We start from the raw sequence: 15796 nt of genomic DNA, 5'->3' as shown, positions 1-15796 counted from the left end.
CCACAGCCTCTGTGACATCCTCTAACAACAAGTTTTACTGGATAATTATGCACTACAAACAGAAGTTTTGATGCCAGTTTTAAACAGTGTCCTGTGATTTCGCTACATGACACAGGTTAAAGAGGAGCAAGTTGCTTTTTATAAACAGCATTTGCAAGTGCTGTATCATGAGAAGGAAAAAAAAAATTGTAATCACTCCAGAATATTTAAAAATAGAAATATTAGCTCATGGTAGCCTCTATATGAACTTTCTTTTGCTGAACTGATAACAGTCATCTTATTTTTAATAGAATAATTTAATAGCATAATTATTAGAATATTTAATTATAGAAATATTAGTTCATGGTAGCCTCTATGTGAACTTTCTTTTGCTGAACTAATAACAGTCATCTTATTTTTTAATAGAATAATTTTTCAACAGAATAATTTTTCAACTTAAAGAGTAATTTAAATACAATCACAACTCTACTGTACTGGAACAGCATCACTCTCCTAAAATACTTGCTTTTCACTTTACAGTAGCTTCCATGGACAAATGTTATGGAGCTTCTCTCTCTCTATTTTCTTTCTGTAAAGGCTTTTGTCTCATAAACACCTATGGAAATTCATAGCATCATGTACAAGGAGAAAGCTATATTGAGAAAGCAAAAAGAAAAACTACCTAACAGAAATACTGAGTCATAGCTCTCCCTTTTTGCATCTCCTGCAGAGGTAAAGTTCAAGATGCTACAAATTCAGACTAAATATGATTCTAGTGGGGGACTTAAGAAGGGGACACAGTGCTGCCTGCCTGCCCCACCACAGGTGCCATCTTGTCTGGGAGAGAACTTTGAGGTTAATAAATAAACAGTATTTACAAGAATAATTTAAGGTCTAGTAGAGAAAAATCACACCATGAACATAAAAGAAAAGGTTTTATGTGTTTGCAAAAGCCCATTTATGAAAGTGTATCTTATGATGCAGAACCAGCCCTGTGATTACTGCAATAACCTCTGAGCCAATATCTGTTCTCCTAGCTGTTAATTATTCTGATAGGTGGCAATAAGTAAAAACCCACTTTCCTGTCAGTCCTGTTGTCTCTAAGTATAAAGAATACTGTTTAATTATTGTTAATTATGCCAGTCATAATATTCCAGAGCACAACAGCTCACACTGACAGAATAATACTCCTATATATATATATATAATACTTCATAATACTTCAGCATTTAAGTGCATAATCAATACATTGGTCATGTAACAAGTGTGGAGGCATTTCCTTCAGCTTATATTCCTATGTAAATCTAAATCAAAAATTTCCAGTTCCTTGAGCATTTTAATCAAAACCATATTTATGTATGAAGCTGCTTTATGAGGTCTTTCTTAAAATCATGGAAGTTGATTCCCAATGCCTTTTTCTCACAGCACAGGAGTCTGACTGTTATATCTAACACCCCACTACTTCCTAGCCAAAGAATATGTCAGCAGGGGACAATGTCAGCATTTGGACTACTGCCTCAGAACTGCCAGAGTTGTGTCCTCCACAATCATCAGTGGTTATTTTGGGAGCTGTCAAAACAGGACTGGAAATGTTATAAAAGCATTTGCAAATGCTACCAGAACCACTGAGTATTTATTCAGGTGTAGACTGGAGCAAGGATAAGGCACAGAAGAGAGTCACCAGGCAGACGATGTATGGGACTAGTTTTACTTTTCAATGAAGAGCTGTACCTTTAAGGAAGTAGGGAAAAAGGGAAGATTATGGATTTTTTTCGCACCAGTATATCCACAATATTTCAGTGGCAGCTGATGAATTATTAAGACTGGTTGCTGAGAGGATGATGTGGGAGAGGAGGACTGTGCCAGGAGGGTGGGAAGGCAGCATGGCGCTGGCTGTGGTGTGTGTGGTGTGGTGAGAGGTTGTGCCATGGGGCTGTGGGTGCCCAGCAGGGTGCAGGGCTGTGCTCTCCGGGCAAGCCACGCATGGCAGAGGGATGCAAGCAGAGGCTGGGCTTTATGGTAATTGTAGTGCTTTACCACCCTGAGACTCAGCTCTGGCACAGTCATTTCTGGCACAAGCATTGTGGTTGTGGCTGGGGGATGGACCCCAGGAATGAAGGGATGGCTCACTATCCTCACTCACCCTCACAGCCAGACCAGAGCAGCAGCCCATGGCAGATAGCTGGGTCCTGTTGAGCTGGGTGCTCGTGACACCTACATGAATTCCAACTTCCATGGAAACCCAGATTCTTCCACACTGCACATAGTCCCTGCCCAGGGTCCTTGTGCCCCTGCAAACACTTCCTACTGCAGCCGGGAGCTCTACTTGCCCCCCAACTTCTTCCATGCTGCTGGATCAATTCATAGCCCCCATTTCACTTGCTCCTCAATTTCTACCCTGCAGAGCTGTCCCTTGACCCATCCTCTGGGTTTGTTGTACCTTCCTTTTTGTGTGAGTGATACCTTCCACCACAGAGTGACACAGATACAGCCTTTGAAAAGCAACCCCCTCACAAGCAATGTTCAGCAACTGCTTTTAGATGCAGAGTGGGAGCTGAGATCTGTACATTCCCTGTCACCACAACAGGAGGCACTTGCCAGGGAGGGATGAAATCCCTAACATCCTCCAGTGATTAGATACCAGATTTTAGTGCTTAAGTGCTTGTGAAGAGCTCTTTAACAGAGAAGAGAGGATGGTAAGAAGGAAAATAACGTCACCTTTCCAATAACCTTCTCTATATTTGGAATCTGTCTTTTACAGAAGCTGAATCATAAACTACTTCTCTCTCTGACAGACAATTCAGAAAATGCTAATAATACTATCTGCAGGTGATAATAGTGGATGACTAAATCAGAAATCATGGAAGGTGCTAGAGAAGAAGGCAGAGGCTATAAAAAGTTTGTTTGCTATCACATTGTCAAGTGAATCCACAGAATGCAGAGTCCTGCTTTCTTGCCACATCCAAAACCAGAAAGGAAATGCTTAAAATATTTGTGTGCATAACGGGCATGGGCCAAGCTTTCTCACAAAGGTCACTGGGACTGAAAGCCAGTGATTCCTTCTCACAAAAGAAAGACAAGAGAAGTGTGGATCTGGGACCTGGGTTCCCAGCCCTACACATGCACAAACAGTAAAGAACCATAGCACCAAGGGTTTCAGCACAGGATGCCAGTCCCACCCAAACAGATTTGCTTTAATTTATCATTATTATTTATGTGTATTACTTTATCATCTCAGAGTCCCAGCTGGACACAAAACCTACATTGCCCTCTCCATGAAAGCTTACACTTTAGTGGGGCTTAGCTTGTAAACTAACTTCAGGGATGAAGAAACTTTGGGATGGAGCTCTGGAGACTGTCTCTCCCTGAGTCACCCACCATCATTTTTTGGCCTCCTGTGAACAAAATGCTGTGTTTTCCTACCATGTGGGTGCATAGACACTCCCACAGCATGACAGGAATTACCTGCATTTTGGTCAGAGTAAGGACATATCTGGTTCATTACAGGATGTGCTCTCCAAGACAATGGGCTGTGCGTGCAACTTTCATCACATACAATTGCTCATAAATATAGCCCATGATGGAGAAAGATTGCACTTGGTCACACAACAGACACAGGTCTGCTGAGGCCAGGCCCTGGGACTCCTATCCTGTAGACAGGATACAGTGTGTAGGTAATTCATAAAGACAAAGGTTAACATGAAACAGCACTCAGGAGTGTGATGGCTTCAAGTAACTATCAGCTGTATTTTGTCAAAGTTTTGGAAACTTTATGCCAAAAGAGAATGTTAAGAAAGGACATTATTTATTTGTTATTTATTTTTTAATTATTTTGTACTTTAGGGCTTTTTTAGTTTCTTGGAGAAAATGGATGTCTAAAGACTGACAAAGTAAATATCAGACCCAAAACACAGAAAAAGGTTAATGGACACTTGGTGTAAGTTGTTTAAACATTTGGTTACAGGAAAGGAAATTTCAACTCACTGTCTTTCAATCTGAGTTCTTGCAAAAGCCCTTATACTTTTGAGGCTGTGTTATGTTGTAGGCCATTAAGAAGTAACAGTATTTTCTCTTGATCAGTTCAGGTCATTCCTTAATTATATTAACTCCTTTCAGCCAGTGCTTTTCCTCTGTTTTTTTCCACTGCAAAAGTGTGTGTACTTATTGGTCCAGTACATCACCAAGACAGATGTCCATGCAGCATGAACTTTATTTATAAAGACATAAATGTCACACTTCCTTAAAAAAAGTTTAAATTAACTAATCAACTGGTGACAACTGAACAGTAATACTATTTACATAGGCCAATGCTGACCTTCCTTCACAAAACTTAAAGTGAATTCTCACTCTGAAACACAAACAATGAAATACAGAAGCACACTGATTGCCAGCAGTTTCCTTGTAGATAGCAATCCACATCTCTTACAGAATTCACAACTTACAGAACTTACATTTCCTCTGTAAATTAACCTAAATTAGCTCTTTGGCATAGTCATACGGATGCCTGCGTTTCAAGGCCAGACTGCAACAGACTCAGCCACCCAATGGCAATTCATCTGTATAAAGCCAGTGATCCCCTCACTGGTGTATCCAGCCAGAAAGGCCTGCCCAAATGTTAGATATCCTCTGACAATGTCTGTACTCATCCTGCCTACACCTTGACTGAGTGACATTAACACTGATTGCATAAAGACAAACGGGAAGCTTGCAGCTTCCACCGCATTCCCAAACACCAAGACAAAGACAGTGACCACTGATTTAACATTTAGAGCGTATGAAACATCACAATGCCCGGTGCTGTTCAAAAACATGGTTTTAGATTTTCACCTGAATTTCTCAGCATTGTAATCTCCATTTTCTCACTCCTTTGAAGCACCTTGGCAAGAAAATATCCCCAGAAAGTGTATTGGGAGTGTTTTAGAACCATTTCATAGGCTTTCCTGAGTGCACTTGCCTCAGCTTGAAGTCTACAGCCAGTCTACAGTTTAGTCACAAAGCATCACTTTTCTAGAAATAAATCACTTGCAGGTCAGTCCCACCATTTGATCTCTTCAGTTACTCAAGTTAATATCCGTTTCAGGTTTAAATGTTCAGATCTCATTTTACCATCTACCTTGTTAACTCTCTTCCTTATGCTAATAAAACCAGACATATAATTAGTCTTCTACTCCAACAGTCTTGCATGGTAAAACTATCCAGTGTGGCACTTATTTCAAAAATTAAAGCTTCAGCTGAGTTCCTACTGTTAAAGAAATATACTTTACAAATCTTTATGTAAAAAGCCTGCCTGGATCAATCAGAAGCAGTATACCACAGAACTGTACCAACTCCTGTTGCCCTATGCCAACTGTTTGATAAATAAGACTTGTAAACCAGAACCTGCTCCTAAATTTACATTTCCTATTTCTGGAATGTGCAAAAAGTTTCCTAACCCTTTTCTTTATGAACTTGCATATGGTCTTCTTTGTCACAGAAGAAGTGCACTCATTGAACTCTCTTCTGCTATGAAATGCTGTCCACCACATTAGGTCTTTGTGTCTCTGTCAGGAATTAGGCATGACTTCCATCAGAACATTAAATTAGAAAAGTCACTTCAATGTTTGCAAATAAGATCTTAAGCTGTCTGATTAGATATCATTCTAATAAACAACAGAAAACAGTCCTGTTTCTGTTCAGAAAGCAGAGCCTCTCAAAAGTAATTTCGTGATATGATGGCAATTAGTGTCTTGTGTCATTCAGGAAATGTGTCTCTTTTCAATTAAATGTGTCGTCCAGTCAGGAAGAAGAGTGGTCTGTCCTCTTTGGCATTGGCAGTCTGGAATTCGTCCCGCAGGCGGAACTGCCATTCATCCTCCAGCTCCAAGCGGACAACGGTCTGGCGGAGAGAATTGCGATCCTGGCAAATCACACACAGGGTGGCACCTGGGCAAACAGTTCAAAGAAACTCACATGAGTATCCCCTTTGTTCTCAGACCACGCACCTCCCACCACCCTGCGCGGAGAACTCCACTCCTTTCACATCGGGAGTTACAAATGGGCTTGGGAGAAAATTAAGGCGCTCAGGTAGGACTTGAGAGCTATGTTCAGCTACCTATTTGTCAGGATCTTCTTGTGTAACTTGAGATACATCATCATCATCTAGTAAACAGGACTAGAAGCACTTTCCATGATCCTTAGGGTAGGAAAAGTAAAACTGGCAGGTCTAAGGAGGTCGTGATGGGTCCTGACAGTAAACCAGTTAAAAGCCCTACATCCATTCCTGTTGTAGCCCTCCTGATCCTTACCTTTGTTGAGTGAAACCTTCACTCAGCAAAACCCACACAGCAATCACTGTGATGGCTGACTAAGCTCTTTGTGCTTTGCTGCCCAGAAATGGTCTAAACATGTCTTTCATCACAAATTTTAGTGGCTTTTGGATTGGTAAACTCATTTGCTGGCAAGAAAGAATCTGGTCTATGTGGCTACAGACACAAGCAAACCCAGAATGCCAAATTAAAAAAATCATACTTCAGTAACCAATGCCAACTGTCTTGTCTGGCATGCTGATAACCCCTTTAACTTATGTGCATGGCTTTATGACTTCTGAGAAAAGGCCTCCTTTAAGAGAAAATAATTACCTCACCAGCATACAGTAATCTAAATGAGAAATGGTGAGGTAAGTGGTAATGCCCAAGACAAAAAATATCCCGTGAATATAAAAATAAACAAGACAGACAGTCACAGTTTAATTCTTATATGATGGGTTAGAAAATCAAGCAGACTGCCTGGGGAGATGGAGAAATCCCAAAGCAAACACACTTTGTGCTACATTATATAAAAATTGACTGGTTTTTGCAAAATGAGACTGACTGGGAGCCTCTGTTTTAGCTGCAACGAAGACCACAGCAGTTTATAACAACTCTGCCAGTTTAAAGAGCCACTAACCATGGTGCTCTTCTCCCAGTGACAGTCACAGATGAGAGAAACAAAGCCCCAGAGCACCAAATGCCTAAGATAGCAGCGGAAGGATCCAAAGGAAGTTTGCAATATGACTGTCTGCAACACAAGTGGAAGGTGTCTCCACTGCTGCACACCATCATAAGTTTTACATGGAGAAACTGGGTATCAGGAATAAATCTTAAATGAGCAAATTTCTATTTCTAAAAATAGAAAATAGATTTTGATAAAGGCTTGTCAATCACCCATCTTCTATCGAAATTTGGAAAAGCTGCAAGAACACAGTAGGTAAATGCTTCATGCATAAATCTTCAATACTCAGTTTTCAAACAGACTAAGGAGTTGTGCACACACTCTAGGCATGATGATATGGATGCAACATTCCTTCCCACTTAGAAATCTGCAGAAGTTATAGCACTGCTATTTACCAGCTTACTACAGTGCAGAGCAAGCCTGATCAAACATCAAAGTTGGGTGCAACATATAAAGACAAATATGAATCCATGCATATGCATATATATTAAACAAATATAACCAAATATAATAGACTTAAAACACAGATAAAATAGATTTTCCCCACATTCTCAGAGACCATGTCACCTAATTCTTTGTAATAAAATTATTGCAGCTCACCTTTAAGAAAATGAAACTTCTTCAAAAAGCTAGCCACAACAAAGGAGTCACAGAGGTACAGCAGGAGACCACTGAATGTCAAACCAGAGGAACTGATATTCAGAGAATGAGGCCGAGAACTCACGTAGCAAACTGCAATCTGATTGGGAGAGGGTGGAAAAAAATTAACATCTTTAAAGCTTCCATATGAAGTTTCCAGTATCTGCACTTGATTCAAATTCAGACTTTCTTTCCAACTCCAAATATTGTGAGTTTTATAATTCCTTCCAAAACATAGCACTACTTATTAACAATATACATAAGCACAGTTCATAATTATGTATTGTTATTATTCATTATTATTATTATTATCATGAGGCTTAGATGTGATAGAGTTTGAAAGCTGCAGTAACAATAGCTCCCCACAACCATAATGCTGTGACCTGCCCAGCACATTTTATTTATATGTGAGTAAATACAATAACTCTATAGTCAGACATGAAAAGGACCCTTAGAAATTCCAAATTTCATTTACATTACTCAAGGATTACTCAAATCAGTAGAGTTATGCATATACATGAATTTATGAGGTTTCCTCTTGCCTGGTTTGTTTTTATGGCTATTCCTGAAATCCACTAGGAAAGGGAATATTTACAGCACTCTTTCAGGATTTACAAATTCAGATTAAGGGAATCTTCCACACACTGCTTTGTTTCAAAAGTGGCACTGTACTACTTAGATGGGATACATCCTCATCTGGCATGGATCAGCATGATTGAGTGGAGGAAGGCTGAACCTCAGGAACTGAGACTCTGTACCAGGATGCCTATTCCATATTCTTTCAATCCTACTGTATCAAATTCCAGCTGAGGCAGCAATTCCAGAATGAAATTGAAACTATTTCATGTGGTGAACATGTCAGAGCTGAAAGCATGCAATAGATGAAGACAGTAACAGTACAATGCCCTCCCACAAAGCTTGTTTTTCCAAACATGGTGGAAACAAAAGCCTAAGAAATGAAAAATATTGTGGGAGCAGCATACATGGGAAGGTTATTACACAGCTCTTTGGAAGAGAAGTTCAGTAAACCCAGAACAACTGAATTTTATTTGGTATTCAGTGAAAAGATAAAAACAGTCCCTCTCTCCTGAACCACACCACCGTAGTACAAATTTCTACTGACATATTTGAGTTGAAGCACAACCTTGGCTTTAGATCTAGACTCATCAGAGAGAGCCAACAGCTCCTGAGACTTAATGTCAGCTTCTCCCATTCCCACTGGTTGTCTAGTATTTGATTCTCTGCCTCAGCTTATCAGTCTGAAGTCAACTAAAACATCTATATATTTGAAGTGCTTTCTAAGAGTTATCTAGTATTTATAAAACCCTCTTGTGGAAGAAATATTCTGTAAGAAGAGCCAAATTATAGCAGATTGAGAAAACACTTCACAGACTATATTAGTATTTAGGACAATTCTGGGATTTCTCTCCATGTACTTTAATTGAAGCCTCTGACAATATCTCTATGGTATCTATGAATTTGATTTTAACATTATAGGAATGTACTTCATTCTTCAAAGGAATACATCAATAACCCACCCAAAACAGAGCCTACGCATTCCCAGAGCGACTTGGGGATTATTTTGTTCAGTACCTGTGGTCCTAAGTTAAGGTAACAGTCCACAGATAGCACTGGATGGCTGTAATTCTTCAGTGAGAGAGGGAAGAAGCGATGGCTGTGATACTGGAGATACTTTTCAAGGAGCAACTGAGCAGGTGCTGCCAAGAAGGTGTGCTTGCTGTCAGGAGCACAAATGTACTGAGCAGGGGAGATTGAAACTGGAGTGTCAGATACCTGTGAGGAAAAAATATTTCTCATACAGATCAATCTTAATTAATCAAGTTGTATTTATGTGAATTCTGGTTTGTATGGAATACACCTCTACCCTACAAATCTAAGTTTTACATAAGAAGAAAAGTTATTCAGCAAAAAATATCTGCTACCAAAACAGTTTCAGTTTCATAAAATTATATTTGTGTTTATAGCCTTTGAGGTTTCTTCTTTGAACTCAAATATTCCTAACTATGAAGTCACATAACGATGACCAATTCTATAGCTGTAGATAAAATCCACATAGTGAATGGTTACTTGGATTGCAAAGAGACACTTCATGTGTTTTTCGAAGTTTTGAAGGAAAAATATTAAGGAAAGTTGTATTTATGACAAGAATATTGTGGATTTCAAAAATAAATAATTTTTTAAAGCCCCAAGTGGCAGACATACCCCATTACTGGCAACAGATGATGCACCAAAATACCTCAGTTCTCCTAGTTAAAAAAGACAAAAAAGGAAAACAGAATTTTAACAACAATGCCACAGAGGTCTTAGTTCCCACCTTAGACTTTATGTGGAAGGATCGTTGTCCTCCAACTGCAATTTGCTTTTTCATGACATTGAAGTGGTTGAACCGACAGATGAGAAGGCCAGCACTGTGGACACGCAAGTTGAAGTCAACATCATCACATGTAAATCTGGAAAGAGAAAATCATAGCAGGTCAGAGGAACGTTCCTCATCACACACTGACAAATACAAGCACTCAGAGCCTTTGCTCAGCACCATAGAAAGGACAGGTATCAAACATACTGACCCTCCACCTCTGCCTATCAGTCAGGAAAAGGGGCTTCAGCTTTGTAGTAACAAACTGGGCTAGCATCAGTTTGAGAAAACCAGAATGACAGAGGAAAACACTTAGGGAGGGAAAGGATCAAAAGTGTAAAGGAGAAAGGCAGTAAATTGCTAAGGAAAATACACAGGAGTTATAACTTTTTTTTTTTTTGCCTTTTACTATAATAATGGAGTCATAAGAAATTGTTACATACATTACCACCCCAAATACAGTCAAGGAAATTAATTCCTTTGACTTCCCAGGAAAAGGATGAGGCCTTACATTTGATTTATCAAATGCACAGAAGTATCTGACTACTCATTTTCCCCTCAGAATATGAATAGATAGCAATTTTTTCAAGGTTCCTCTACAGAACTAATGTAATTTTATTTTAGAAACTAAAACTATTTGAAGACAGGGAGTCTTTATACAAGAGAACTGCTGAGACACAGGAAAAGATTAAGCAGAATGAGGCCAAACATCCCTAAGCTAAATTTGACCCATTTAAAAAATATAAAGGAACAGAATAAAAGGTAAACTCCTGAAGATGCCTAAATTCAAATACTCTGATCTCTGGAAAATTCAGACTCAGTTCTCCATTTTGAATATATTTATTACAAAGGAAACAGGATGATGTGCAGAACCATTGGACTGACATCCAGGGCTTGAATTTAAGCAATCAGTGCAACAGTCAACACCAGTGAGCAACATGGCATTCAGTTATAAGTTTTTAAAGTTTTGTCTTTGATATTAGCAATACCTACATGGTTATTTGATATTCCTGACGGTCCCTGCCTCTGGGTTTTAAAATGTACCACCTTTTTCCTTGCCCAGGCTTGGAGTGCCATACAATACTTCACACTCAGCAGTACCCACACAGGATTAACCTGAGCCTCATGTGGTTGAAAGGCAGAGGCAGGAAATGGGTGGTGTGATGTGGCATTCCTGACATTTTAACATTGCTGCTTGTACTCATATAATTTTGCTTTATTGTCATTGTCTCTATTTGCCCTTCATACATAATGCTTCACAAGGTAACACACTTAGGCAGCCTGGGAGCACAGTTCTCTACTAGGAGATGCACAGGGGCAAATTTGTTCTTTTAAGATGCCAGGCTGGTGACAACAGAAATACACAACATCTGTTTATTCACAGAATAATGAACACAGAATGCTTCCCTGCAGTTGTAAGTAAGCTTGAGCCTCAAAAGATATCTTCCTGAGTTAGCAGAGTTCTTCTGAAAAGCACAGTGCCTGATGTTCAGTTACCTAAGTGTAGCTGTGTAGAGACATTTTAATTACCTGGGCTATCCCACCCAGCATCGAGAAAACCACACATTTCATGTCATACCTTCCAGTGTGTATGTATCACTAGAGGTGGGATTCACTTGTCTAAAACTGGTCTTTCAGTGCCTTAGAATAAGAAAGATATCCATGAATATACACACTTCATTCTGTTGTTATAAATGCATGTCCCTCAGAAATGGGGGGAAACCCACAGTTTTATTTCATACAGATCAGTGAAATTCTGTGAGACTACGAATTTAGCGAATACAGTTCTGTCAGCTGTGGTAATGCTGTGCATGACAAAATTATAATCTAATATATCTAATATAATAACTGAAAAAGTGGAATTTCTGAGACAGCTGAATGCAAGAAAAAAACACCAATGTGAACAAGAATTATTTATTCTTTTCTTATTTATTCTTTTCTTCTGATTGTCCTGATGAGCACACATGTGGTATGCTGCAATGTTGTGCTACTCAGGGTAAAAAGCCCAGATATACATATATCAGAATGAGATTTGGTTATGCACCATTCATCCATATATCCCTGTTTCCTTTGGAAGGGAGAACAGTTAGGCAGACAAGAAAGGAAGTACATTATTTACTAAAGGCTACTTGGAGTAGACCAATACTGCAGAGTCCACTGGTGTCTATGTCTGTCCTGTCACTTTGTTATCACTGTTTTATTTGGAACCATAGAAATTAATGTCTTTTTCCAACTTCTGGCAGCCTGGGAAGGATTTGAATCACCAGTAAGAAAGCAAAAACTGTCTGTATGCCATTCACAACCTCCCTAAAGAAACAAGAGCTTTGGTAAAACTTTCTTTATTTGGTTCATCACCTCTGCTGAGAAGTGCTACCGATTCACTTACCTGTTCTGATTGTACTGCACATTCTGTGTCAGATCCACATTTAGCATAATGAAGTCATGCACATGGCAGCAGGAGAACGGTTCCTTGATCTCAGCACTGTTTGTTTTACTAGACCATTTCCTCATTCCAATTAGGGCATAATGAGTGACATTGGGAGTTGCTTCAATGTGTTGCAAAATTTGCTTCAGGGAAACATTCCTTTCAGTCCATGTATAGTCACTACAATAATTATGAAAATGTGTTAATTTTAAAATATATAGAGAACATTCAGAATCGCTTTCAGCTGAAGAGCAATTTTTAACAGTTGGAAGTTGTTATGATTTTCAGGTACATAACTTTAGTGTTGTCTTACTTTACTGTATTTTTTTGTCTCTCACTATAGTTAAAATTATCTAGTGCTTATGTGGTGGGGACAGGTATGACAGATCTGAAACTTAGTCTAGATCTCTCAAAATATTCACTCAGTGAATTCACTTTGATTCACTCAGATATGTAAACTTTTAAAGTTACCTAGATAATATTCCAATGAATCTTGGAGAGTTGCTGACTTGTGCCATAACTTAAGCACAAAGTATTAAGATCCTTCTAGCCCACACCTAGAGTCCATAAATCTCAGTTTTCCTTGAGTGTCATTCTCTCTGAAAGTTTTATATAAATTCTGCATAGTCTGTTCATGGAATAGATAAAAGTATCTAGCACAAACAATATTCTAAAGCAATGAAAGCAAAAATGCTAGTTCAGGGATTTGGGGAACTCATAAAGGAGACACACAGACTGGGACTGACAAAAGCCAAAGGAAATCAGCTGCACAATTTGCACAGAACTGTCATTTAGCTTCCCTAGAAAAATCTGGTGAAAAATAGACATGGTATCAGGGAGTGTTTACAGAGTCTGAAATCTGCAGTCCAAGTAACTCTAGCTTGAGCAGCAACAGCAGGGCACATAAATCCTCAGGGGACAGGAATGAAAAACAGGCACTACACTATGTGCTATGCAAAGACAGATACCTAGGAAAGTACCCTCCTTGGGCAAATTCTCTGCTTGTACAGAGTAGAAGTTGTAGTATAGCAAACATAATTTCAAAATTACATGCAGAGAAAGGTTAAAAGAGATGAGATGAAAAAGCATATATTACACTATTTACCTTTTCCTGTCTCCTGAACAATCAACTTCTACTGCATTCCACATAACACAGGAGTCATCTGAAATGACAATGAAAGGCCAAATATCCTGGGGTTTTATCCCCAGCTCTTCCTGCCGATTCCGTTCCAGCTCCAGGTTATGATAAGACAACTCTTTAATCAGGAAGTGTGCAGCACCTGAAACCATGGGCATAAACCACCAGATTAAAAATAGAGGCAGAAACTGTTTGCTTTTAACTCAGAATCCTTTTGAAGTGATTATTTCTGCATAGACAAGGGTATAAATCACAGCGAAGATTTTAACCCCACCACCCCCCAGAGCCAACTTGTTTTGTAATTTGCCAAGCAAGTGACTTAAAGAACCACATTGGGAAGAATGAAAAATGAGTCCTGACTTCTGTGGTAAAGATTTTTTAGTATCTTAAAGGATTTAGTGACTACTTTTTTTAACAATATTTGTGTTTGTTAGCAAGTCTTGGTGCAAAGAGTTAGTGATGCTGACTGACCAGCTGAATGACACTGGAAATTGTCCCTGGTGATCTGCTTTGAATGTTTGTCACTACTGCTGTATATAAGGCGTTCCAGCAGCACAGGCAAAGGGTTGACTATTTCACAGATGTTGTATTATCAGAACCTTCCTGAGGGATGTACCAAACCAGAGCATCACTGCCCATGCAAATAGTACACAACTTATTTCCACAAGGAAACAGTCAGTAACTCCATCTGAGTTTTAACACCCTCAGCTTCTTTCAAAGACAATAGAAGAGTTAAGTATTTCTAGGGTGCAATTAATTGAGCTTGTTCTGCATGTCCTGGATTAAGAGAAGTGTATCTTCAGCTGTGACACATCATCTTCAGAGGAAATCCAGATCACCAGATCAGACATCCTAGCTGCAAGCTGTGTGTCTACATTTCACTATCAAATAACAACACCTTAAGGACCCAAGTTGTGCGTCTACAGTTTTTAGAAGCTTTTGTTACACTTACCTACTCCTGCACTGTTGAAAATGCTTGGAAGAACAAGCATGATGTGGTTGGGCCAATACTTCTTATATATGGCCATTTCATACTCCTTGACAACTAAAACGTGCAAATGACTGGCTCCATCCATTGCATGATATAAATTGAAAAGCCCATGTTCATGACGGCCAGTGGTGGGAGTAAAAGTGGGGCTTTTTATGTAGTCTTCACTCTGTAGGTAAAAAGAAGTGTAAGCTTCTGTATTAATCCAGAGAGAAAAAGGAGAAATGGATTCTTCAGGAGAATAAATCAGATCCACTAATACTAGACAAACTGACACATTTTAAACTTCCTTGACAGGAAAACAAACAACTTTTATAAAAATTGGAAAAAAACCCCAAAACTGTATAATTGAGCTTATTTGACCAATGAGAGTGTGGTGGAATGGACAGAACTGCTAACCTTGGCCTGCCAAGTGCAGTGGTACCTTGAGGATAGATCTGGAAAAGGATTTAGGTCCATATGATATAGAACTGCAAGAAACACCTTACTCCAAAACTACAGTACAACTCTTCTGACTGCAGCAAGGGAATAGAAACAGAAGCAAAGGGAGAATAATCCTTAATTGTCCAAGCCTCAGACCAGGTCAGTGGCAGAAGCAAGAAAAGAATCCAGAAGGACCCAGTGCACAGTTCCAGACATGTAGCCAAGCACAAGTTTACTGGGTGAGGGCGATGTCATTCTTATACTGCTGTTGTGTTGCTGTCTAGGTTCTTCTATTTAAAACTTGAACTGGAGGGTGATATTGACTTTTTACTGTTTATTGGAAGCAGCTTATTTCCTCCAGGATATACATGCTACTGCTTACTGCTGCTCCACAAATTGCTTCAATACTCTAAGCAGTGTGGCCTGAGCAAGGCACAGCTTCACCTTAGATGTGGGCATCAGGAATCTCTGTAAAGGTCAACATCTCTGCACCAGTGTGGCCTCACCTTGAATATTCTGTGCAGTTTTGGGCACCACAATATAAGAAAAATATTAGACTATTAGAGAGTGTCCAAAGGAGGGCAGCAAGGATGGTGAAGAGCAATAAGGGGAACCTGTATGAGGAGTAGCTGAGGTCACTTTTTCTGTTCAGCCTGGAGGAGACTGAGAGGAGGCCTCACTGCAGTTACAGCTTCCTCATGAGGGGAAGAGGAGGGGCAGGCACTGATCTCTGCTCTGTGGTGAGCAGGGACAGGACCTGAGGAAATGGCCTGAAGCTGTGTCAGGGGTGGTTTAGGTTGGATACAGAAAATTTTTCTTCCCCCAGAGGGTGGTTGGGCACTGGAACAGCTCCCCAGG

At 39.5% G+C, this 15796-nt stretch overlaps 1 protein-coding gene across 2 annotated transcripts in view; it reads right to left on the bottom strand.

Moving 5' to 3' along the window:
- Nucleotides 1-3830: 3830 nt before the first annotated feature.
- Nucleotides 3831-15796, bottom strand: part of GREB1 (growth regulating estrogen receptor binding 1) — a 64373-nt gene continuing 52407 nt past the window's right edge. The window contains exons 28-34 of one of the 2 annotated variants that reach the window (XM_039715707.1): nucleotides 14480-14684; nucleotides 13495-13669; nucleotides 12351-12569; nucleotides 9923-10058; nucleotides 9181-9381; nucleotides 7549-7687; nucleotides 3831-5901 (exon numbers count right to left, since the gene is read on the bottom strand). In XM_039715707.1, coding sequence (XP_039571641.1) covers nucleotides 5738-5901; nucleotides 7549-7687; nucleotides 9181-9381; nucleotides 9923-10058; nucleotides 12351-12569; nucleotides 13495-13669; nucleotides 14480-14684 — 1239 coding nt within the window. In that variant the 3' untranslated portion in view covers nucleotides 3831-5737. The remainder of the gene's footprint in view (nucleotides 5902-7548; nucleotides 7688-9180; nucleotides 9382-9922; nucleotides 10059-12350; nucleotides 12570-13494; nucleotides 13670-14479; nucleotides 14685-15796) is intronic. The other variant, XM_039715706.1, reaches the window with a different exon arrangement.

Source organism: Passer montanus, unplaced genomic scaffold (assembly GCF_014805655.1).
Source record: "Passer montanus isolate IOZ18808 unplaced genomic scaffold, ASM1480565v1 scaffold34, whole genome shotgun sequence".
NCBI classification, from domain to species: domain Eukaryota; kingdom Metazoa; phylum Chordata; class Aves; order Passeriformes; family Passeridae; genus Passer; species Passer montanus.
The sequence above is the reverse complement of the archived record's forward strand: the minus strand, read 5'-3'. Positions and strand labels throughout refer to the sequence as shown.